Source organism: Poecilia reticulata, linkage group LG5 (assembly GCF_000633615.1).
Source record: "Poecilia reticulata strain Guanapo linkage group LG5, Guppy_female_1.0+MT, whole genome shotgun sequence".
NCBI lineage: Eukaryota > Metazoa > Chordata > Actinopteri > Cyprinodontiformes > Poeciliidae > Poecilia > Poecilia reticulata.
In genome coordinates, this window is record NC_024335.1 from 17,913,975 (window position 1) to 17,937,534 (window position 23,560).

The window sequence follows — 23,560 nt, forward strand, 5'->3', positions numbered from 1 at the left end:
TCCCAGTTCCGTAAGTCGCTGTTCCCTCTCCATTTGGTGCACTGAGCTCCTGAAGCTGCACACAGGGCTCTGCTAGACTCTAGGTCACACACCTGGGTCCAGACCACAGCGCTGCAAGCTGCTGCTCTCTCAATTTACATGTTTTTTTTATTTTTTTTTTTATTGTTTGATATGCAGTATCATGCCTGCTTCTTATCGTTACCACTTGTTTTCATCTGCTTGGAATGATCGTGGCGACGAGACACTCACTGCTCCAAGTGAGAGACTACAACAAAATTTAACTCAATAAAAATAACGAGCATCAGGTTTTATCGCAGATTGAAGTCGTTTTATGTGTCAGCAAAACGTTGGCATGTTAAGTCTTAAAGTTATTGTGAAACTGCGCCAAGTTAAACGCTGAAGCATCAAAAAGTAAACACATGTTTAGTGAATACAATTTACACAGGTGTAAAATGAGTTTACACTGACAGTGTTGTGTTGGGCCAATCCTCCCAGTGTGTGTTTGGGCCCCCCTGATAGGCCCTGTGTGTGTGTGTGTGTCACACCAGGGTGGTGACTTTGAAGACAGACTGGCCCGTCAGCACAGTTCCTCCCATCTTCTCTGACTGACTGACAGGCAGATAGCAGGAACAGAAAGCGTCGGCAGCTGCCTTCATCGACCACTCTCATCTTTTACACACACACTCTTGAACACGGTGGCGAATCGACAAAATGAACGCTCCGCTCCTGTTTCGGCTTCTACTGACAGCAGCTTCGATTTGGACGTTTGGTAAGATCATGAGATTTTTTTTTGCTGTTATTTATTTTTTTTTTTTTTTGGATTGCAGTGTTGTACGCACCGTTTCTCCGTAGCAGACTCCGTAGTGCCTGTTGTTTAACTTTGCTCTTCTGCCTTGTGTTTGGCTATAATTTGGTATGTGATATTTTTTATTTTTTTAATGGATTTTATATAAATATATGTATGCAGTAAAGATCTGTGTGTTGTTACTGTCTCACTACTGTTGCGCTTACTGCAGGAGGCCTTCACAGAGGTCAGCTCCTCTTTTGAGTGGCATCATAATTATTTGTATTCTGTATTTGGCAGTGAGTTGGGTATTTTCTTAGACTGCTTGTTTGCTTTCTTGAATTTGTGCATTCTATGAATCTTTAATAGAAAATCATCATTCAAGCGACTCAACAACAAGCAAACTTTAACTCGTCCCGCACTGTCAGCCGCTTATCTTTACATTGTAATATCAACGATTTCAACTGAAATATGTGCACATAAAAATAAAGAAAAAAACTTAAGAAACAAAGCGTAAAATGCTTCCTTGCTTATTGTGAATTTAGATTAAGTAAATGGACGCCTCTCGCTTAAAGATTTTATACGTTCTACATTTCCATTTCCAAAAGTCTCCCTCTCCGAGTTTGACATTTTGTTTCAATTGCATTTGCAGTGTTTCCCTAAAGTCGCCTGAGTTTGTGGTGTTTTCATCATTACTGCATGAACTGTAGGAAAAATAAGGAAGCACTCCCTAAACTTTACAGACAACAATTGCTGGATTTTGCAGACGGAGGCCCCGATATACATTTTTAAAACTCTTTTCAGACTTTGTTTTGTCTTAGTTTACTCAACAATAAATAAATGAAATGATCTTAACTACTCTTAACTAGACCTTTTTAGTTGTCGGTGTCTGACTTTCTTTATTATAATCTCAAACTTTGTGTTTTCGCTCTCTAGGTTTGTGCCAACAAGCAGTTTACCCTGCGATCAGCAGCACTGAGAGTATTGAATGTGACTGTGGTAAACTCAACTGTGACTCTGCCTACTGGTTCCGAACTGTTCCCAGCGAGGGCAAAGCAGAGTTTATTGGTAGATCCAACAACGCTGACCGTTTCAACCATGGGCCTTCGTACAAGGCAGACGAACATCGCTTCAAGCTAAGCAAGAGGGGCAGCTCGACCTTTGTCCTGCGCATCATCAATGTGACTAAAGCGGACGCAGGGATTTACTCGTGCGCCGCTGTAATGGCTTCTAGAGACATAATTTTTAATCCTGGGGTTGTTTTACGGCCAGGAGGTTAGTATACTGAAATTCTCTGTTTTGATTCGGTAAGTCTCGGGTGTTTATTAATGCGTGCTAGGAGAAGTTTTAATGCAATCTCTGTCAGATTTTTATAGGCACAAGGGGAATAGGTAAATGGATGACATCTTTTGCACTATAAAAACAAAAAGACAAATTAACTCACAAGTGGAGATAATTGTGCACCAGGCAATGCAGTCAGTTTAAGAATGTTCAATGAAGTTTGGATCAGATTCTCATTTATTATTATTATTATTATTTTTTTTTTTTTTACAATTCAGCTTCCACCTACTCCATTATTTAATAACTAGACATAAAAACTACAACCAAACATGAAGACTCAGTATATTCCCTTGTTTATTTCTTTCAAGGTCAGAGGATATTCTCCAGCCGTCCTTTTTCTGTTTTCTTTGTTTGGCCATGCTGGACTCACGAACGCTCTCTTGCTGCTTTTCCTGAGACGTAAAGATGCCGTAGACATTCGTGGAGGATTTAGCCCACGAAACTTATCTCAGATTCTGGCTGAACTCCAAAATGTTCATTCCTCGGAACTACAAATGTAAAATAATAATAGGTTTAAGATGTCAGCTTTGGATGTGGCATATCTATTGGACATGATTGTTCATCAGCGCATTAATGTCTGCAGATAGAAATGCAAGACATAAGGCTCAGCATGGTGAAAGGAGAGTCTCCAAAAGCGTGCATCAGATAGCAAGAAAACTTTTGGGTCTTTAAGATTTTGATTAGAGTTATTGATGAAAATAGCAAACAGATCAAAAATACTGCACCCTCCGCATTTATTGACCGCTGGATGAAGATACGCTAAAAGCTTTTAAAACGCCACCCATAAAAAAATTATGTTTTTTAAAAGATCCACCAAAGGAGCAAATATACTTAACAATTATTTTTGAAATAAATGTATCTGGACTGTTTTGTAAAGTATACATCACGTTTTTAAAGTCTCAAGGAACGTTTCATTAAGAACTTCTTATTGGGTCGATGGCGGTTCAGGAGGTCGTCCTGTTGATCCCGGCGAGCCGCCGGTTCGAATCCTTGCCTCAGACACGTCACCCACCTTGCCTTCTGCTGGTGGGTTGAGGGTCTGGTGGCTCCGGTGCGTGGCAGCATGGCAGCCTGTCCCAGGGCAGCTGTGGCTACAATGTAGCTCACCACCATCATGGCGTGAACAGAGCAAATGCAGTGTGAAGAGCCTCGGGGTCCTCAGGGCTTCATAAAGAGCTATGCGAGAAGAAAAAACAGAAAATGCATAACTTTCTCTTTTCTGGGGATCTAAACATTTTGTTCTCCGGATCTCACTTTCTCTTAAACGTTACTGAAAATGGGAAAGACAAGAGAGCATGACATTCAAGTAAGGAAAATGTGTAGGCCTCAATAAAAGTTTCAGGTGTATTATTTTTGTCTTATCCCTGCGCATAACTTCTAAATTGCAAAACTGCTTGGACCGCAAAACATATTAACCAAATATGGAAGTAGGATGATGCAGCCTCTCTTGTCTAGTAATCGACCGCTTGTTCTTTAATACGGCATGAAATAATTCAGGACGGAAAGAAACTGCAACCAAGTCGTTTTGACGCTGATGCATCAAAGTTTCATCTTCCGAGAATAAAATGAAATAATTATTTTGATCTCAAAACTTTGTGTCCATTCATCGTAGGCAATGAACGCAAAGCTGAAATACCTTAAGACGGCTTCGCTTAGCACTTATTATTCCAAATCAAACGCTCATCTCACAGTTTAAACCTCTCACTTTGAATGATGGGACAACAATCTCCCTGTCGGAGAACTTTCTAGTTTTTCAAAGTGAGATGCTATAGCAACAAAAGATGAATTTATAGCTTTTTCCGCATCGTTAACCAGCGGTGCTAAATAAATGTGGAAGTCCACGCGCGTAAGAATTTGCTGCAATAATTCATATAAAATGATCTTTTTTTTTTTTTCAAACTTTACATGTGTGGTTCTTTCTGGCAGAGACCCGTCCAACTTTGCCTCCAGTCACGAAGCCTAAACCCAAACCCAGCTGCCCCTGCTCTTCCAAGAACCAGCCTCAGGGTACGTGATGTTTTCAGCAGCTTCACCAGTCTGGATATAAAGATCATAACTCTCTTTGCTTGGAGGGTGCAAATGTTGTCAGAATGGAATCAATAGAAGACGATGTAAACGTCAGAACATGAAGGCAGATTATACAAGAGTGCAGCTAAATTATGTGTAAAAGACTGACTAAATCCCAATCAGTGTAAATGTAACGCCTGTTTTCTCCAGATGGCTGTGACTCCCTGATTTTCTGGCCGCTTGTCGGAGTCGTTGCGGGCTTGGCTCTGGGTCTTCTCTGCACGCTGTATTATTTCAGCAGTAAGTGCTGCTTTACGCAGTTTCTTCTGTGGGATGAACCTCCGTATCATCAAACATTTTATCATCAAATGTCACATCTTTTTCTTTTTTTCCACCTTCAAACTGTTTTTGACTGTTTTCCCCAACAGGATTGCCCAAAAAGTGTCACCACCACTTTGTGAAGTAAGTCCAGATGTAAAACTGTTTCGGCTTCTTTCTATGAAAAATGGTTTTTTCTCTTCATTCTGTTTAGATTTATCTCTATAAACTGGGTATACTGATTTACTTTTGTTTTCTGTTGTTAAGGAAGAGGCTGATGAACTGAAGAAATTCAGTTTCTGCTTTTGCTGAACCTTAAGTAAGTATCCTGTGCATTAATTACTTTATAATTGTTACATTTATTTAAAAACTAACAAAGCTTGCTCCTCTGACTGCAGGTGCAGCATTTGAGATGCCAGATCGCTTCACTGCAGCTCTTCATCATTTGGAGACTGAGCAGCTTGAAGCACCCTGAAGATCTTCTTTGCTAAAAGCAATTACCTCTAAATGGAGCACATGTCCACAGCCTGAGGCCGGACATTGTTGTATTATATTGTCAAATATTAAGAAATTACTGCTGTATATTTCATAAGCCAGGCAGATTCTTTTAGACAAATTATTTTCATGTGTCACTGATTCATGTGTTTATCATTTAGTCATTTTACCTTGAACTGTATTATTGTAACATTTTTGACCATTTTTTTTTTGTTGTCATTTTTAGTTAAAAAATCATCTGGATATTTTCTGCAAACGTACGCTCATTTCCTGTATCGTTTTCGGCCTTTTTGTATTTATTTGTTTGCGTCACGTTGTTTCAGAAGTGATGCACGTTCACAACTGGATCCCAGTGATGAAAACATGTTTTATCTGCAGTTGAAATGAATAAATTTCTGCTTTTCCACCTTATCGCAGAGAGACGAGAGTTTCTGTCCTCGGTTCTGGAAGGACGGAGGGTAACGATTCGACGCAGCGTTAGGAACTAGTGACAAAAGATGTATTCAGTTTCTGCAGGTTCTCAGAAGTCCTCTGCTTCAAAACAGAAAAATGAGACAGAGCCGAGTAGTTGTGTGTACCCATTTGGAGAGGTTTGGAAGTGGGCGTTGTACTTCCATTGTCAATATTGTGTTCAGCGGAAGTTGAGTAGGTGAGTGACAGGGTTTGGTTTTCTTCTTCTAGTTTTGATCTGTGACTTGCATCATATTCAGTTTCTGTTTTAGCTGCAGCCAATATGTGCGTGCTGGAGCTTTACTGTAAGTTGAGGGTCTAAGGTCATTTTACAGCACAATGTGTGTCTACTGCTACCTCAAACACACACACACACACACACACACACACACACCTAGTAACAACCCTCAGTCACATACATGTTCACACCTGTGTGACTGTGGAGTGCAGAGGGCTCGGCGGAGCTGGTGGTGGTGATGCGGGTCTCGTTCAGGGGGGGCTGCACGGCCCCTTTTCCTGTGTGCCGAAGACGCAGGAGACAAAGAGCCTTGCTCTCAGGAGATGCTATCGCTCCGCTCAGCTTTGAGCTCCTCATCTCGTCTCTGAAACAAAGCGACCGCAAAGAATACCACATACGGAACCACAAGCTCTGACAGCTTCACAGAGACTTAAGAGGAAGACACAAAGGGCTCTTTGGAAATGAAAAACACGTCAACAAAGGTTAGAATGAATAAAACAATGTGGAGGATTTTCATAAGCCTTTTTGTTATTTTTTATAAATTATGTTATCATTAATAATGCGATGCAATATCTAGAAAAACTGTTATGTGGTTTATTTCTGTTGTGGTATCATCAGATATTTGGTGAATACCTGTAAGCAGCGGCGACGTTTTTTTTTCCGTGCATGCAGACAGAGAAAGGCAGGGAAACATGGCAACAAGTTGAGTTTCAGAACAACTTTTATTGAGTGAATGTAAAAAAATCATCCATTTCCAATAAAAACAAAAAAAACCCAATTACCGTTTAAGAACATAAAATGAACGTATCAGGCAGCGTTGGAGACCAGGACGAAGTCAGTAACCGTCATTCAAGCGGTCTCTTTGAACTGGTCATGGCCCAGTTTCCTGTGTCAAGGTTTTGAAAAATGTCCCATCATACCGTTCCATTTTACATCAAATGTATTAAAGCAGCACCTTTAGAAACATCAGTGTTGACCCAAGTGTTTCACCAAGGGTGGAAAACAACGGCAACAATAAAAATCAACGAGAACAATAAATAGAATAAAAAGTTGAGGACATCCATCAAACAGGTCTGAACTCAAATTGAAGGCAAGTTTGACGAAATTAAATTAGCTTTCAAGAGGGATTTTAAAAAACTGTGCAGACTCTGTAGTACAAATATCAGGTTGTTTCACTGCAGCGACAGTAGCTTGATCTCTGCTGCACTTTAATTTGACCATCAGCGTCTGGCTAGATGTCAGTGCTCTTTTTGGACTGCAAAACAAAAACAGCTAAATGATTAGATGCCAAAACATCTAAAACTTTAAAAGTAAGTAAAATAATCTTAAAATTAATATGAAAATGAACAGGCAGCTGATGTAAACCTGCTAAACCTGGGTGATATGATCATGCCTTGGTAAATGTTAGAAGACAAGCGATGGATAGACGAATCGAAAATGGGCTAGGGAAGGTAGGGAAACATAAAAATTACAAAAAATAGATTAATTATTACACATAGTCTGTTAATTGTCTTTTTTTATTGTTTTGTTTTTTTTAAGTCGGTGGTCCCTATTTAGGAATCCAGATCCTAATTTAGGGAGTATTAGTTTTTATTTTGTGAAGAATTAATGTAAAGATTTGAGCCAGTTTTGCCAGTTCTGTTGCCCCGTAGAGGGGTCTAGTAGGTCCTGTCTGTGTGGACGACAGGATTGGTAATTTTAGGAATGATGTGTTGGGTCGTCATAAAAACATAGACAAGAGTTTTCATTAGGTGCCACATAAAGTGTGGAATTGTTTTTCTTTCTCTCCGATTATGACACACAGCCTCTCCCATACCTGTTGCGGGCAGAAATAAAAATATTGCAATTTTTTTTTTTTACAACAACAACAAATTTGACTGACGCAATATTTTAATGGATGTGTTTTGTAATAGTTTTGCTATAATCCATTTTTCAAAAAAGGTTTTCAGGAACATTAATATACAAATTACACAACATAATATAATCGATATTTTGTATTATGTGAGTCACATTAGGAATAGTTGTTGCTTTCTTGTTTTAAACAAACCACGAAAATCTCATGCGGACCCAGATCTACTGAATGCTTTTAGGATGTGCTTTTTGAATATTTATTTTTTAATCTCTTCCAGTAAATAACTGAAATCAGATGAAAACTTTAAACTAGCAGTTCAAATGTTGCAAAATGTTTGACAATAATCTTGCCATAAAAGAGTTGAAATAAATACATTTTTAAAGTTAAAACTGTTTTACATATTTTGCTGGGAACAACTGTAATGTAAATAAAGTAGTGGAATAAAACATAAAGATACGAATAACAACATGATGCTGCGTCACCATTTACTCTTCATTTTAATAAGAAAGTGTCAGTCTGCTCCTTCGCTTCATTTCCTGGAAGAGTATTTGTATTAAACAAATTGAATTTTTAGATCTTTTTTTTTTCCATGTCATCTCCATGATTTTACCCTGTAATAATCTGAATCTTTTTGAAATGTGTAACTGTGAAAGCAACAAATGAATTAACATAAACACTGCAGAAAAAATAATTATTCCAGCTGCCCGTTTAAAACCTCCAGAATGAATAGAAATCTGCTCTAAACTTCAAATTTAACGTTCAGCTTGTCATGACGGCTACACATCGACTATCATCGACTTCCTAAAATAAATGACAAACGTAATTTTTACACCATCTCCTTTCAACCTTCATGTAAGTGATGTCTCTTAGCCTGCTTTTAGCTCTCTATTTCAACAAGCATTCATCATATATAACAAAATATGATATGAACCTGTTAGCTTTTTCTTCTTGTACAAACAGATCATTTCTGGAAATGATCTGCGCCGGCTGTTCAATTTCTATTAAAAATGTTTTCTCTTCTGAATCTCTTCTTTGAAATTTTACCTCATGAATGAAGTGAAACGGATGAGAGTCTGGGCCTCAAATCTGTCAAATCTTCAGACGTGCTGAAGATCTGAAGCATATGCTCCACCTGTGACGTGTTCATCTAAACATTTCTTCAAGTGTTTTGTATTTACAATCAAATTCCCAGCATTCTATAATTTCAAACTTACGATTCTACACGTCTAAAATGAGAGCATAATTTTGTTCCAAAACCTACCACAGTCTGAACAACCCTTACAGGAAGTCCTCAGTAAGACAGAAAAAGAAAAAAAGATGCGCTGACATTTTGGTGTGCCCAGCGTTCTGCAGGTTTCCAGTTCCTCCCTTTCAGATCTCCACAGTCCTTCTTCCTCCTCTTGATCTGCTGCTTGGTCTCCACGTCCCAGCTTCTCGTCTCCATCAAGCAAACGAACACGACCTTCATTCTCTTCAGCTTTAATGTTGCACAAACCGGTCCTCTGTTCGGAGGAGCCGGTGTTTCTTTCTCGCCGGCTTCCCCCTGGTCACCCGCAACGCGAAACGCTCACATCTGAGAGTTTCAGTTTGGAGACCCCCTGTGTGACTAAGACAGGGAAGCCCATGCAGGTGTGCCTCGATGGGTGAGTCACACCTGAAACAGAGATATGGAAAGGTGAAGTGGGCTAATTGAGCGCGTTCTGACTGGGTCTTCCCTCCGACAAAAGAGCATCAACAGAATCCCCTGCTTACTGAAAACGTTGCTAAGACTGAAACCAGACATCTTTCCATCTGGGTTCGATTTGAAATAGACGTAAAATAGACGTAAAAGCAGCTTAATAAAACTGAATAGCTTCCAGTTTTATAGTGTTCATCCTCAGTTGTCATGAGGCAGCAGCAGTGGTAATAACGAGATCATTTAATTTATCCCTTTTGTCTGCCATTTCATTCAGGTCTTTTATCTCCTCCCACCAGTGGAACAGAAAATCACCCACAGGTGAGAAAAAAATGTCAGAACCTGTTGCCTATATTACAAAGTCGGCGCTTTTATTTTCCATCACAGCACAGGAAATGTGACGGGCTTCGAGTTGCGCCGTAGCAGCCATGTCTCCCCTCGCTGAAGAGTTTCACTTCCCCACAACTGTTAGACCAGCTTTCGTCTGAACCGGTAGAAAATATTCAGCGGCAGTCTGCCTCATTCTGAACGTGTGCGTTTTGACCCATTGCGACTTTGGACTTCCACATGTGCACGACACACTTTTCAGACTTTCATTTGTAAAAATCACATTTTCAAGCCATCTGTTGCGTTTCACTACACAGTTCTACACAACTTTATGTTGATCTGCTACAAATGTTCCCATTAAAAAATCCAGTGAATTCTGCAATGTGGAAAGTGTTCAAATGGGTTTGAGTACTTTTGCAAATTATTGTATGAAGTGCTCTTGTGGCATAAAACTTTGGTCCAAATATTCAGATTATTTTCTGGATTAGTTTTATTTTTATTAGCTTTATATAATTCCTCAGTAAAGCCAGATCAAAAACACACATCACGTCTTAAAAATACTGAATGGATCCTTCTTTTGTCTCGAGTTTTCTTTTTTAAAGGGCACATCTGTGCAGCTGCAGCAGAAGAACCTGACGTTTAGTCACGAGCGTTTCTCAAACTGCTGAATTTGATAGGTTAAACATTTTTCCACTTAATGCTGCTTCAGATTGCCAGACTCTAACCCCAAAGTCAACAGCATCATTTAGTCATGACATCCACTGTCAGTGAAGGTGGTTTTCAGCAGGACGTTTGTGGTTCTGTAAGCTGTAAAGGTCCAAACACTAGTGAAGTTATGACGGGTCTGTGGTCAGAAATACAGCATGCTGCTGATCTTCAGCGTCGGTCCATTCTGCAGCACCAACGTGTCATTTTAGTGTTCAAACATTCAGCAGGCGATGCGGTCGTGACCCGGTTGCTGTTGCCATCTAGTGGTTTAAATTATACATTAAACTGCTGCGACGCTTTCTTGATATAATAAATTATTGTTAATACGTTTTACACAGCTTAACGTGGGCGATGCTGCTTAACTTAGACACTGAAAATAAATCAGTACACGTATTTGAAAACAGAAGGCAGCACCATACAGGTACGTCTCAGCAAGTACGAATATAATTGAAAAGTTAATTTGTTTCAGTAAATCAACTCAAAAGTGAAACACATACAGGTTTGCTGCACACAGAATATTATATTTAACTTGTTGCCCCCAAGAGGGGGGGGAAGATGAATTTCCGCCTGACAAAAACATACAAAAATAAATCAATAATAGCCTCACAGTTATCAAATTTAAGCAGATAAATGATCGTGGCTTGCAGGTAATGAAAACCCAGAATAAAGTTTCTAAGAAAACAAATCAATAAAGAAAGATTTTAAAGTAATGAATATTCCCAGTGTTTGGTATCCATACATAGTGATATAAAGTTTAGTGGAAGGATTGCTGAAGTGCTTTAATGTTTATGTTTTCACTTTGCTTGACAGGTCAGCAAACTTGAATGACCTAAACCTAAGAGGTAATCCGAGAGTAATCTTCAGCATCGGTATGGGACGACGAAGGATTCTCCCTTACGAAGTTTTATCAGAGGAAAGATGGAGAAAGGACGCCAACAAAGGGAGAAAAAAAAAACATGCTGACAAGAATTCTGAAAACTTCAACCAGCTTTACAATGAAAACAGGGTGAAACATTTGATTTGGGCAGAAACTGTTTACAGTTATAGTTGCACTTTCTACTTCCCCACCCCTCAACCCAGCCACCTTCTTCTAGCCCACACACTGCTGTGTTAGTGTGCCAATAGTTTTTTTGGATCAAAATGTGCTGTTTGATGCTCTGAACCAGGAGGCAAAGGAGCGAAATGCAGATCTGGTGGGCTCCACTTCAAAACGCCGTGCAGACCACGACCGTACTGCAGGAGGGCTCTGCAAGCTGCAATGATCCCATTCGACACAGAAGAGAAGAAGGTTACAGCTGGGGCGTGGTTTTCTGATATCTCACTGAACTATCTGCCGTCTCTTCGGCGTTCAGTAAATACCAAAGAGAAGCTTCAACGGCTATCGTTGCCTGGAAAAGGTTAAAAATGGACCAAAGAGTGATACAAGTTCTGTTGCTTTTATTTCTTTGTCCACGTAAGTTTGATTTTATCTTATTTTTCTCATGATTTTTCACTGTTGTGCATGTGCATTGAATGACAACATAAAGAAATGATTACTGTTCTCTTTTTACACAATTCAGAAATCCATTCTGCTGTTAAAACAGTAGAAGAGGGACAGTCAGAGAAAGTCAAGTGTACGCTTCCTGCGAAGGGGACGATTGTGTTCTGGTTTAGAGTTGTGGAGGACCAAGGCATGGAATTCATCGGGTCTTTTGCCAATACTGGTGCAGAAAAAGCAACTGGACCCAACTACAAAAAGAACCTCATTGTAGACAAGCAAAGTGATGACTTTGTTTTAACGGTGAAGTCCTTCAACAAGAAAAGTGACAGTGGAATGTACACCTGTGCTGTTCTTGTCAGCGGAAATACGCTCTCATTTGGACAAGTAACTCAGCTTCAAGGTAAGCTTTGCTTTATTAGCCCGTTAGCTACATTTTGTGTGGAGTAACATTCATCAAATTCTGCTCTTTTTTCAGGACCAATTGCAACAACAACAAAACCACCAGTAATCCAGGTCTCCACCACCAGGCAGACGACAACAACTCCGACCAGCTGTCATTGTAACAATAAGGATAAGTCAGGTACGCAGCCCAAACTTTAAGTACAACTCAATATCATCTGCATAGTGTCGAAGCTGCGCAGAGAAACAGGCGGTAAAACCAGCATTTATTTAGCAGGTCCTTCCCTGTTTTGTGCTCCGATCATACTGGGCCCGCTGGCCGGAGGCTGCGGCCTTCTTCTTCTGCTCCTCATCATCAGCATTTTATACTGCAACAGTAAGTCGGGCTGACGTTTTGCACCCATAATTCACCCAGCTGTAGTGGACATTTAATTTTGTTGTGCAAAAATGAAATAATTGGCGTGGAAGTTTAAATAACCGTTTTCATTTTTGATGCCTTCTAGAAATAAGGACTCGGAGATGCCCTCATCATTACAAAAGAAAGTGAGTTGCTAATTTTTTTCATAATGTTATATTGTCTTGGGGTTTGGAGGATGAAGCATTACGGGGGAAATTTTGTACTTTTTTAGTTTTGTTCTCTCAGCCATAAAGATTACTTTAAAGTAGTTGTTCTTACATTTTATCACAAGCGATACACTCATTTGAAAACTGGTTTTCAAAAATGCATTAACTATATATTTACGTTGCTCTTCGTAAGGCAAAATTTTAAGATTTTATTTGTAATATCTTATAACAAGTGTATGATTGATAGTCAGTCTTTTAGAATATTTTAAGTCCGTTAACGAACAGGGCTACATGTACAATAAATTGTAAACCGCCTACAAGATCCTTTGAAAAACTTTCTTGGTGAAATTGTTGTATCAAATGCAAACTTTATTTTTAATTTTCAATTATTCACATTTCTCGTTAGGCCGAGGATGATGGCTCCTGAGAAACAACTGGCCGATCGGTACGTCTGAAACGGATGTAGTGACTTTGTGTGCAGTTTTTCAAAGTGCGGCTATATTTCCCCCTTTATGTTTGTCACAAAAAATTGTTTTTAGTAATAGCTTGTAAAATACAAAAGTAATAATCTGACATGTCAGAAGAAAAAAAATTGTTTGTGTGCCAGAAAACATTTAGTGACCGAAGCGGTTCCCTGTTTTGAATACAGAGAGAAGTTTGGTTAATTATTAGTTATGTCAAATTTATTATTATGGACATGAAGTTTTTAACTGAGATGCAGATTAATGTCGGAAAACAATGTGCTGCCGTGTTTGCATTTTTTTATTATGTCATGTGACTGTAAACTTGCCCAATTCTAATTGTTGCTGATGTAACTAAAGACGAAACTGAGAATATATTATTATTGTTTATATCCCAAACTAATCTTGTAACTGTATATACATATTTTTTTCTCCTTTACTTTGCTCACATTTACAGTACTTCGATCTGCATTTCCTCTTGAACTGAGATCAAACTTTGCCGTCACACTTTAGCTTCCTGTTTGTGCTTCAAGCTTTTTTATAACCACAGTTCGATTGTTCAGCTGAAATATAACGTGCTTCTGGGACGTGTGTTTTCTTTGTTTAATACCTCATTTGGGCAGCCAACCTAATAATAAAGAAGAACAAAATCTGAAATCTTAATTTTGCATGTTTTGGTTTTTTTGTTTGCACATTTGAAAAAAAAAAAAAACTATATAGTTCAAGAAAAACAAGATTTCTCTCTTCCTTTTCTTTTTTAATAATTCCAGTCAAACAAAATTTCTTCACGTGTTGTGTTTTTTTCCTTTATTTTATAGTATTTTTCCAAATGTAAAACTCTGGCGAAGATGTGAAATTACAATATTTGAGACAAAGACATTCGCTTTAAAACCCTTTGGAGTGGAGAGGAAGCGGCCTGCTGCTTCAACAGCATTCACAAAAACCCACATGTTAGGAGAAGAGAAAGCTGCATTTAAGGAGATTCTGTTCCTTAGAGCTTTAATAACGCATGATTCCGTTGGACCAGTTTTGGTTTTCGTTCCTGATTTTTATTTATTTTTTGTCATTGGCATCGTTAAATGATGAGATTTTTCATGTTGGCTTTAAGTACACGTTTTGGCACAAATGATGCCAAATGTAATAATTCTAAGGTTTGCATTTTCTTTAATATGATTTATTTGGTTAGAAAAAAAAAAGAAGCAACCCTCTGTAAATTATACAGTGTTTTTCTTAAAAGAGCAGAAAGTCTTTTTTTTTTTCATTTTTACAGCATATGAAGGATAGCACTTCACAAACCTTGTAAACATATCAGTTTACTAAGTACACTTGTGAATGCCACATTTTTCTTTTTCATAATAAGACACATACTAAAAGACCCTTCCTTCTCTAAACAGACATTTTGTTTGCAGAAACAGAAGAAGCGTTTGCAAAAAGCTCCGAGATACAGACATAAGCTTGGCGCGTCCCAGAAGTCCTCCACATAATTGTACATGTAAACGACGCACTGGTTAAAACACACACACGCGCGCGCGCACACACGCACGCACACACACACACACACACACACAGAGCTGTACACTAGTGTTCTCCAGAGCATCCAACCACAACTTGACAGACAACTTGGCTTTTTCCGTGTACATCAAGATCCCAACACAAAACACTCGCCCCACAATGCTCCCACACAACCTAAGCTTACGCAAGTGTTGCGTCACGATGTTCAGGTGTCACGCCAGCTGAGATGCAGGACTTTAAGGTTAAAGGTTTCTTGCGTTTGTTTCCAAACAGTTTCTTCATTCTCTCTTGGTCTCGCCTCTCTCGTTCTCTCGACCCATTTTGATGTGAAAAGTCTTTTCAGTTCCGTTTCCCCCCCCCAAGAAACCAAGCAGTTTTTTTTTTTGACGTCTTTGAACAGAAAACTTAGAAATAAGTCGGTGCTCGCAGGTATGTTTGTGTGTGTGGGGCTTTTTTTTTTCTTTTTCTTTTTTTTTTTTTGAGCAAGTGTTTTAGGCTGTGTCTAAGTTTGTCGGTCAACTACTATACATTCTTGATGAGTTAGAAAAATAGAATCAACATCCGAAAAGCAGCTCCCTCGCTGATGCGTCCCTGTGGTCTGGCGGAGGAATTACACCCACAACCTGTGAAAGGATGAGACAGGCGGTCAGCACGTGTTGGTCGTCGGGTGAAACCGTCTACTTCGTGAAAGACGGGAGCGCATCTCACCGAGTGAACTAGCTCTTGCCTCCCTTTGTCGTAGACGTGGGCACAACATCCGAGCTCGGCTGAGCCGAGAGCACGTCAGCGGCAGCAGGTTGGGTCTCTTGTTTCTGTATGGAAGTTGTTGCGAAAGCATGAAAAACAAAAAAGGAGGGAACATTTTGTTTGGCATGCAGAAACTTTACAAATACTCTGCTTCACGTAGACTTTGCTTGATAACCCGCTTTCAGCTCCAAAACGCTGGCACGTCGCTTGCACCTGCTCTATCCTAGTGTCTCATGCGCTGAGCGAATAAGCAACATTGTTGGCATCCAGGCACAAACGTGCAACACGGTGCGGCAGACGTGACGAATCTACACAGCTGCTGCTGCAAATATTTGGCTTCAGATCGCCGTCATCCATGGGCAAACGAAAAGTAAGATTTAAGACTGCAAACTACATATGAAGTACTAAATCGTTTATGAAGAAAAGACACGTAGAAAGCCACTTTTAAATCAACGGGAGATAAAAATGCTCTGAATTCTCGGCTACAGAATGTAAAAGCTGCTGGCAAGATTCACCTCTTTTTACTATGTGAAAAATATTTACTAAAGTTTTAAAAAATTCTAGATTGTGGAGTTTATCACATTTGCTCTTAGCAAACATGTACCCTTCTAAAGCACAAAGGAATAAAAAACAAAAAAAAAAAACTTTTTTTTCCCCTATGTATTTTCTTCATTTTCACTTACAAATAAAAATATATCCCATATGTATTGGGTGTTTGGCACCTTAAGCACTCATAATCCAGACATTTGTCATCAATTGCAATTAAAATAATAATTTAAAATAACTTTAACGTCTTCTTTTAAAAAATAGCCGTTAACATCGCCTTTTTCCAGTGTCTCCCACAATGTCTCCATGGTTACACTAATCCCAAAAACGCCAGTGAACATTTTTTGTGATGTCATTGCAAGCAGCCTGAACATGATATTTTCTGTCTTCTTGTTTCTTTCATTTTTGTTGTTTTCAGGTGAAAGGAGCCGTGCAGAAGCGTGCTCTTATGCCTTTGTAGTAGCAACTACCTTCAGCTGCAGTTTACCCTAGAGGCGCGCTGCAAAAGTCGGATGCTTTCTGCCCTGGCTTGTGGGAGCTTTGTGATTTAAACATGTGCAACTCTAAAATGCTTTGATTCAAAGAGGCTAGCGTGTGAAAAGGCGAGCCTTAAACCTGGGCTCCATGCTCTCGCTTACTTTAGACTTTGACTTTGACTTGCCCTTGCCCTGCAACAAAGTTGACAGACTGGTTATGTTCTCGCTGCTCCTAGTGGTCGTGACGCAGCAACTGCCCATGAGTTTTCTCCAGTGAATAACGTTAAATTAAATTGGGTCACCCTCCAGTAGTCGTTCTTAAAAGCATTCGGTATCATTTCTAAATGGCGTTGTGTTTTATGTTAATGACCACATTTCAGTTTTACCTTCGGCTTGTCTGTTTTGGATTTGGCCTTTATGTTGTCTGGGGTCAGAGTGTCGGCCAGGGACTCCAGGACAGGACCAGCCATCGGCTAAAAACGTTAGAAAAAAAAAACAAAAAAAACTTTCATTCAGTAACAAGCTTTAATTCGGACAAACAAGACTTGATGAAATTTTCAAAAAATACGTTCTAATGAAATCTGTAGGGGGGAAAAAAAGAAGAAAGAAATCATGCGATCGGGCAGAGTTTAATTTTCCAATGACCTTCTGTGGTTTTGCGTCCAGCACAGGAGGCTCCAGTTTTGTTGTGTCTGTGTTGACCGGAGCAGAGGCCTGGTCAGGTGTAGAGAAATCCCCAGACAGCAGATCCAAGGCGGTTTGGTCATCCATGGACTTCTGCAGAGTAGAGGAGAGAGAGAGAGAGAAAAAAAAAAGATGGAGCAGAGAGTAAAAATCTTTCTGCATCCATCAACATGTAATGATTTATATTTTGTTAATGTATTGTTGAAAAATTCATACCTCCTTGGGTTTTGCCGGTGCTTTACCCTTTGGTCGTTTCTGTAAAACAAACAAGATATACATAAGATTCAAAGTGAACAATATTGTCCCACCTGACTCGGTGATTTTCACCCAACAGTGCTTGGAAATAATTTTTTCCCACAACACCTGTGCAACACCTGGTTCAGATACATCTGAACCATTTCGACAAAAGCTTTCAAGATGTCATATCCGGTCGCTTTCCTAATCTTCTACGGGTTTCGAAGTTTTCCCAACAAAGTCCTGATGATCTGATGAGGTGGACCAACCAACAACATTTCAGCCTAGTAATATGGATTATTGCTTTGCAAACAATGGAAAAAATCTAGCTTTTTCAGTTAGTTACATGGAGGGAGTAATGTAAATAAAGCTGATATGGCATATTTCTACAAAAGGAACCATTACCTCACTAAAAAAAATATCAAAACAAACCTATGATTGTGTCTTTACTGTGTTAACTTAAAAGAAGACATTACTGAGCTGCAGTTTCAATCATTTTACCTCCAAGTCTTCCTTAGTTGGCCGAAACTCCGGAGGCAGACTGTCGTCTCTTTCTCCCGTCTTAATCAACTTCTCTTCGACGAGCTTCTTCTCCTGCAACGACAGAGCGGCCACACGTCAAAGAAGGCGATGCGACGTGGTGGCCCTGTCGTCTGAGAGTTTGAGGAGGACTTGCCGGAAGACTTACCTTGACAACGTCCTTGGCGGGGACGGGGGCAGGCTGCGGAGCGGGGGCGATGTCCTTCAGCGTGTCGGACAGAGTGTCGAGGGCGTTGTCCGCTTCTGCCGGCAACTGAGAGAAAGAAAGCAAACAGAAAGATTGATTTCTAATTTCTGGATGTTGCGAGATCTAAAAAAAAAAAAAGAAAAAAAAGGCTTCGGCTCGCCGTGGATCTTTACCGGTATGTCGGCATCCGGTGCAACGCAAGGTGCAGATTTCACAGACGGAGCTGCAGAGGAGGCAACGAATTCTCCCGATAAGGCATCCAGGGCGGCATCAGGCGACTGAGAACAATGGAGCGACACGGTCTTTACTAAGGAGAGCCAATTTCTGAGTTAAGCAGTTGTGATTACGCTGCGCCGACGCGTACCTTTGCCAGAGGGGCTGATGGGAGGCCGACAGGAGCCTGGCTGACAGGAGCCGCAGAGGAGGATGTGAAATCTCCTGACAAAATGTCCAGAGCCTCTCCAGTTCCCATGGCAGGCTGGTGGAAAAAAGACAACAGAAAAACTTAACACACTCCAAAACCAGGTTAATAACAAAAAAATTACACCCGACTAGAAGGTAAAATGTTCTCGGTCTCACCTCGGGTTTGGGAGCAGGCAGTTTCTCAAGTTCTTCCTTGTTAAACCTGTAGTCTGGAGGCAGTGTGTCGTCTCTCTCACCCACAAACACACCCTCCTCTTTCTTGATTTTGCCCACCTGCAAGAAGAATTTATGAGTCCCACCTCAAAAATGTGCACATCCTCAAAAAAAAAAAACTAACAAAAAAAACACGTGTGTCTGCGTGCTCTTTACCGAGACGATGTCTTCAGGTCGGAGTTTGGGGGGTTCGGGTTTTGGCTTGTCCTCTGGAAGTGTGTCGCTAAGAGCGCTGAGAGCATCCAGAGAGATGGAGTCCCCCTGAAGAGGAAGGAAAGAGAGAGGAGATTACACTTCCACACTGTAAAGTAGAAGAAAAATAAAACTGAAGAAGGAACAAAATAAAGGTTTGTACTGTCAGTGTTACCTTTGCTAGCTCTGGTTTCTTCTGGACAGCTTGGGGTTGTTGCTCCATCGGACAAACGGTCTTCTGCAAAAACACACAAAAGACGCACACTGTAGTTCGTATCCACTGGAGAACTTTGAAAGGACTTAGATGAACTTTATAATTGAAAACTGTATCGTTGATTGAAAGGAGACGCCACGTCTGAAAGGGGGACATCAGATGAGGACCACATTGCTGATCATTGCTGATGGCTGAGAATATTTTATGGATGCAACAAATCTGGGTTCTCTATTTACAATCTAAGAGTTTTACCTTTTACAATTACTTTGGTGTTAAAGGAGACTGAATTGGATGCTGCAGCTCCTGGTCTGACTGACCCCAGGGTAAGAGAGAAATGCAATGCAAAATAAAGTTTGCATTGAGTCACAAAATCTACATGACCTGTTCTAGTGCTACATTAAAAATACACAATTATAATACATGATACAATCCATAAAAACATTCCACATTTATGCATCACCAAGAAATGAAAGTTGGAAATCTGCTTATAGTTAAAAAACTGCTTTGGTTTTCTGATACTTGGGTCCAAAGTCATGAAGCTCATCCCTACAGGGTGTAAATAGCTGCAGGATGCTGACCCCTGGTGCAGGGGAAGGGCAGCTGAATCACTAGTTATTCAATGTATGCTGCTCAGAGGAAAGCGTGACATTTATGAAGCAGGCAATCATCTTTTCTTTATAATAATCTGAAACTAAACTGTAACAAAAAAAAACAAAAACAAAAAAAAACAGAAAACATCCTAAACTTAGCCTAGCATTTCAGTTAACTACCTAGCATAAAATAATTGTTTCATTGTAGCTTGTAGTGAGTTTACTGACAACTGAGGTCGCATGAGCAGATAAATGTGTGTGTAAAAAATGTCTTAGACAAAATATCTGTCACTCTCAGAAAAACAAAAAAAAACAAACATGTTCAGAATGCCTCAATCACACCAGCAATGCAGTCCAGATAAAATGCAGAGTATAATATAGCGAGCCTTTATGCTAATGAGTTTTCAAAGACAAAAATGTAACTGATTTTTATGATATACGACCCTGGGATTGAGAAATGCCCGATTGTAAAGAACCTAGATCTGTATAACCTAGATCTTATAACAATAGTTAACTTTTCTGGTATTACAAGTTCAAAAAGTGATCCAAAATAGTAATAATAATAATAATAATAAAAAAATATTTAAAAACCCACCCGTTAATGTTAGAGTCAACAAGTTACCAAACGTAATCACAACATTTCCAAGTACAAAAATGAACTACAGATTTTGGTTCCAAACTTAGGATTTAGATTTAGCTTTTAGAAATAACTTCTACTTTTCAAAAACAAAGGCGGCAATTTCACAATCAATGATACGTTTTCAACCTCACGCCTCTCTCTCACCTTGTCGGACTTGACCGGGGTGCTGACCTTAGCGGGGCACACAGCTATAGGAGGAACGGTTTTCTACAACATCAGACAGACAGCAGAATAATATTAACAAGAAATTAAATGAGAAACCAAACACACAGCTTGTATTAGAGGAAGTCGTATCAATATTTTCATTCTACAAGAAGAAGAGCTAGGATGGCCCTCAACGTCGACTAAATTGGTTCATTAGGTGTGTTGTTAATAATGTGCTGGTTGTGCCGTCCATGAGCAAAATAACAGTCCAATCAAATTCTAAATAAATGTCAAATCAATGCTGTTTTTTTAACCCCTTATTAATGTATAAACCTGGTCAAAGCCTTTTAAACTCCAAAATCAAAATAATTGCAAGAAAGGTCCTGGGTGGTGGAGCAGGTGGTTCGTTTCTTGAAACCACTTCTGACTTGATTGTTTAAAAAAATATATATTTATTTCTGTATCCACAAAATAATTTTAAAAAAAGTTACAACTTATAACAATAGTTAACTTTTCTGGTATTACAAGTTTGAAAAGTGATCCAAAATAGTAATAACAATAATAAAAAAATATTTTTAAAAACCCTCCTGTTGTCAATGTCAGAGTCTAAACGTTACCAAACGTAATCACAACATTTCCAAGTACAAAAATGAACTACAGATTTTGGTTCCAAACTTATGATTTAGATTTAGCTTTTAGAAATAACTTCTACTTTTCAAAAACAAAGGCGGCAATTTCACAATCAATGATATTGTCATTTGGTACGAAAGCAAACATGGTGTTGTGTTATTTAAATTTTGAGCTTTTTGCTGCCGGGAAACTTCAGTGAGAAAATACCGTGGAGGGATGAGAGGAAACTGCAGCGTCCAATGAGAACCCATCTGAGGTTTTGTCCATCTTGGCTTTCTTATCAGCAGGAGGAGCAGCTGCAGGAGCTGCAGCAACTTTCTGCAACACAAACCCAGAATAAAACCTCTAATATTCTGCAATGATACAATAATGATACCATCATTTGACATAGAGTTGAACTTTTCCACATTTTATCATATTACAACTCCAAACATCCATGAATTTGATTGGGATCAGATGAGAAACAAATTAAGCTTTTCAGCCTAAATGTAAAATCTCCCTGAACCTCCCCAGAGTGAAACACGGCAGAAGAAGTATCAGGCTGTGGGAAGGTTTTCTTAGCCTAGCATTTCAGTTAACTACCTAGCACAAAATAATTGTTTTATTGTAGCTTGTAGTGAGTTTACTGACAACTGAGGTGTGATAAATGTGTGTAAAAAAAAATGTATTAGACAAAATATCTGTCACTCTCAGAAAAACAAAAAAAACCACCAAACATGTTCAGAATGCCTCAATCACACCAGCAATGCAGTACAGATAAAATGCAGAGTATAATATACCGAGCCTTTATGCTAATGAGTTTTCAAAGACAAAAATGTAACTGATTTTTAGGAAATACGAGGCTGGGATTGAGAAATGCCCGATTGTAAAGAACCTAGATCTGTATGTGGGTCAATAAAACCCTCATGGGGTCATCTCTAGTGAGCACACAGGTAGTTTAGTTTAGCTCTTTTTACCTCAGGAGTTTTCTTTGTAGGGGGAGGAACAGGCGCGTGGACTCCAGACGCTTTAGATGGAGCGACAGAATCAAGACTTTCCAAAGCAGCCAAATTCTCCACCTTTGTCTAAAAATGCACAAGAAACAAAAGCTATTTACAAACTGTTTAAAGCAACATAGAATTTAAAATGTGACATTTTGCAAATCCATGTTTTGATACTTCCCTCAGTTAATACAAGTATATAAACAAATAATATAATACAGAAAAATAAAAACACATATCTGCCTCCAAGATAACCCTAGAAATGTTCCTACATGTTAATCAGCTTATCTCTTTCACTTGCAGACAAATAAAAATAAATAAATAAATAAAAGATTTAACATCTGACCACTGAACAGGTGTGTCTGTGGTTTACCTGAGCTGGAGGAGCTGAGGGTTTTACAACTGGAGCCTGGACAGGAGCAGCTGAAGACGAGGTCGTGAAGTCTCCAGACAAAAAGTCCAGAGCATCACCAGTCTCCATTTTGGGCTAAAGGACAGAGAGAAGGATCCATCACTTGATGCGACGCCGATACACGATTAATATGAAGTTATTGAGCGTCATCTGAAGCAGGCGTTTCAATCTGAGCTCCTTCAGATTGGATTTTGTGTCTAACCTCTGGTTTTGGAGCGGGCAACTTTTTGAGCTCTTCTTTGTTAAACCTATAATCCGGGGGAAGTGTGTCCTCCCTCTCTCCTACCCGCACACCCTTTTCCTGCTTCACTTTGCCTTCCTGTAAACATAAAAAGGGAAAAGATACATAAGCGACACATAGAACGTCCTGTGTGGCATCAAAAAGCTCAGGAGTATTCAGTATTATTTTTTTATTTTGATTTTTTTACCGATACGATGTCCTGAGGCTTGACTTTGGGAGGTTCTGGTTTCGGTTTGTCTTCTGGCAGCGTGTCAACGAGAGCGCTGAGAGCATCCAGAGACATTTCGCCGCCCTGAGGAGAGACAAGGAAATTTATTGATATTGATCCCACATAAAAAGGTTCTCCTGTGTAAAGCAAGATGGGAAGTGGGAGATGAGAGACAAAAAGAAAGCGAGAGAGAAAAAAAAAAGGATAAAAGTTTCTGCCACTGCACCTGATCACTCTTTGGTTTATCCACGGTGCCTGTTTTCACGGCTGAAGGCTTCTTCCCAGAAACAGGAGGAACTCCAGAGGACTCCACTTTCTAAGAGACAAAACACATAACATTTATTTGAAAAAAATAAATAAATAAAAGAAGTTACGAATTAATGAGTTAATCTGGTGACACCTTTTGGTGAAACAGGTGTACTGTACCTGAGCGCTGCCAGCAGACACAGCAGCTTCCAGAGAGAGGTCTGTTTGCGCTTTCTTGACAGCAGGGGGCGCTTTCTGCAACAACAAGCGACATCAACGAAGAAGTGAAACAACATTGTAAATCAGTGTTTCTCAACCTTTTTTGGCCCAGCGGCCCCCTAGCCCTTATCCAGGTCCCTCACCGCCCCCCACCAAAGAATTTGCAGGCTACTTTGCACTGAC

General features: G+C 39.6%; 3 protein-coding genes across 22 annotated transcripts in view; 2 read left to right on the forward strand and 1 right to left on the reverse strand.

The window, feature by feature from the left end:
* The first annotated feature begins 605 nt into the window (after nucleotides 1–605).
* On the forward strand, nucleotides 606–5,356 carry cd8b (cd8 beta). The gene is made up of 7 exons (XM_008409504.2): nucleotides 606–769; nucleotides 1,721–2,059; nucleotides 4,052–4,132; nucleotides 4,343–4,432; nucleotides 4,561–4,594; nucleotides 4,718–4,769; nucleotides 4,849–5,356. The coding sequence occupies exons 1-6, from the start codon at nucleotides 712–714 to the stop codon at nucleotides 4,734–4,736; spliced, it is 621 nt and encodes a 206-aa protein (XP_008407726.1). The 5' UTR covers nucleotides 606–711; the 3' UTR covers nucleotides 4,737–4,769; nucleotides 4,849–5,356.
* Nucleotides 5,357–10,764: 5,408 nt separating this feature from the next.
* On the forward strand, nucleotides 10,765–13,762 carry cd8a (CD8a molecule). 2 transcript variants are annotated; one of them, XM_008409502.2, is made up of 6 exons: nucleotides 10,765–11,648; nucleotides 11,755–12,075; nucleotides 12,151–12,255; nucleotides 12,349–12,450; nucleotides 12,578–12,617; nucleotides 13,045–13,762. In XM_008409502.2, the coding sequence occupies exons 1-6, from the start codon at nucleotides 11,600–11,602 to the stop codon at nucleotides 13,091–13,093; spliced, it is 666 nt and encodes a 221-aa protein (XP_008407724.1). In that variant the 5' UTR covers nucleotides 10,765–11,599; the 3' UTR covers nucleotides 13,094–13,762. The 2 variants fall into 2 exon arrangements, with proteins under 2 accessions (XP_008407724.1, XP_008407725.1); XM_008409503.2 differs by having other exon boundaries at nucleotides 10,768–11,648; nucleotides 12,352–12,450.
* Nucleotides 13,763–13,905: 143 nt separating this feature from the next.
* cast (calpastatin) overlaps nucleotides 13,906–23,560 on the reverse strand; it is a 43,455-nt gene continuing 33,800 nt past the window's right edge. For all 19 annotated transcript variants that reach the window (XM_008409442.2, XM_017304667.1, XM_008409453.2 and 16 more), the window contains 21 exons: nucleotides 23,339–23,413; nucleotides 23,139–23,228; nucleotides 22,892–22,996; nucleotides 22,666–22,782; nucleotides 22,425–22,538; nucleotides 22,028–22,135; nucleotides 21,279–21,389; nucleotides 20,442–20,504; nucleotides 19,017–19,091; nucleotides 18,818–18,922; nucleotides 18,605–18,721; nucleotides 18,390–18,503; nucleotides 18,199–18,303; nucleotides 17,987–18,091; nucleotides 17,800–17,892; nucleotides 17,281–17,319; nucleotides 17,026–17,157; nucleotides 16,767–16,853; nucleotides 16,543–16,572; nucleotides 15,320–15,423; nucleotides 13,906–15,234 (listed from right to left, as the gene is read on the reverse strand). In XM_008409442.2, coding sequence (XP_008407664.1) covers nucleotides 15,328–15,423; nucleotides 16,543–16,572; nucleotides 16,767–16,853; nucleotides 17,026–17,157; nucleotides 17,281–17,319; nucleotides 17,800–17,892; nucleotides 17,987–18,091; nucleotides 18,199–18,303; nucleotides 18,390–18,503; nucleotides 18,605–18,721; nucleotides 18,818–18,922; nucleotides 19,017–19,091; nucleotides 20,442–20,504; nucleotides 21,279–21,389; nucleotides 22,028–22,135; nucleotides 22,425–22,538; nucleotides 22,666–22,782; nucleotides 22,892–22,996; nucleotides 23,139–23,228; nucleotides 23,339–23,413 — 1,881 coding nt within the window. In that variant the 3' untranslated portion in view covers nucleotides 13,906–15,234; nucleotides 15,320–15,327. The remainder of the gene's footprint in view (nucleotides 15,235–15,319; nucleotides 15,424–16,542; nucleotides 16,573–16,766; nucleotides 16,854–17,025; nucleotides 17,158–17,280; nucleotides 17,320–17,799; nucleotides 17,893–17,986; nucleotides 18,092–18,198; nucleotides 18,304–18,389; nucleotides 18,504–18,604; nucleotides 18,722–18,817; nucleotides 18,923–19,016; nucleotides 19,092–20,441; nucleotides 20,505–21,278; nucleotides 21,390–22,027; nucleotides 22,136–22,424; nucleotides 22,539–22,665; nucleotides 22,783–22,891; nucleotides 22,997–23,138; nucleotides 23,229–23,338; nucleotides 23,414–23,560) is intronic.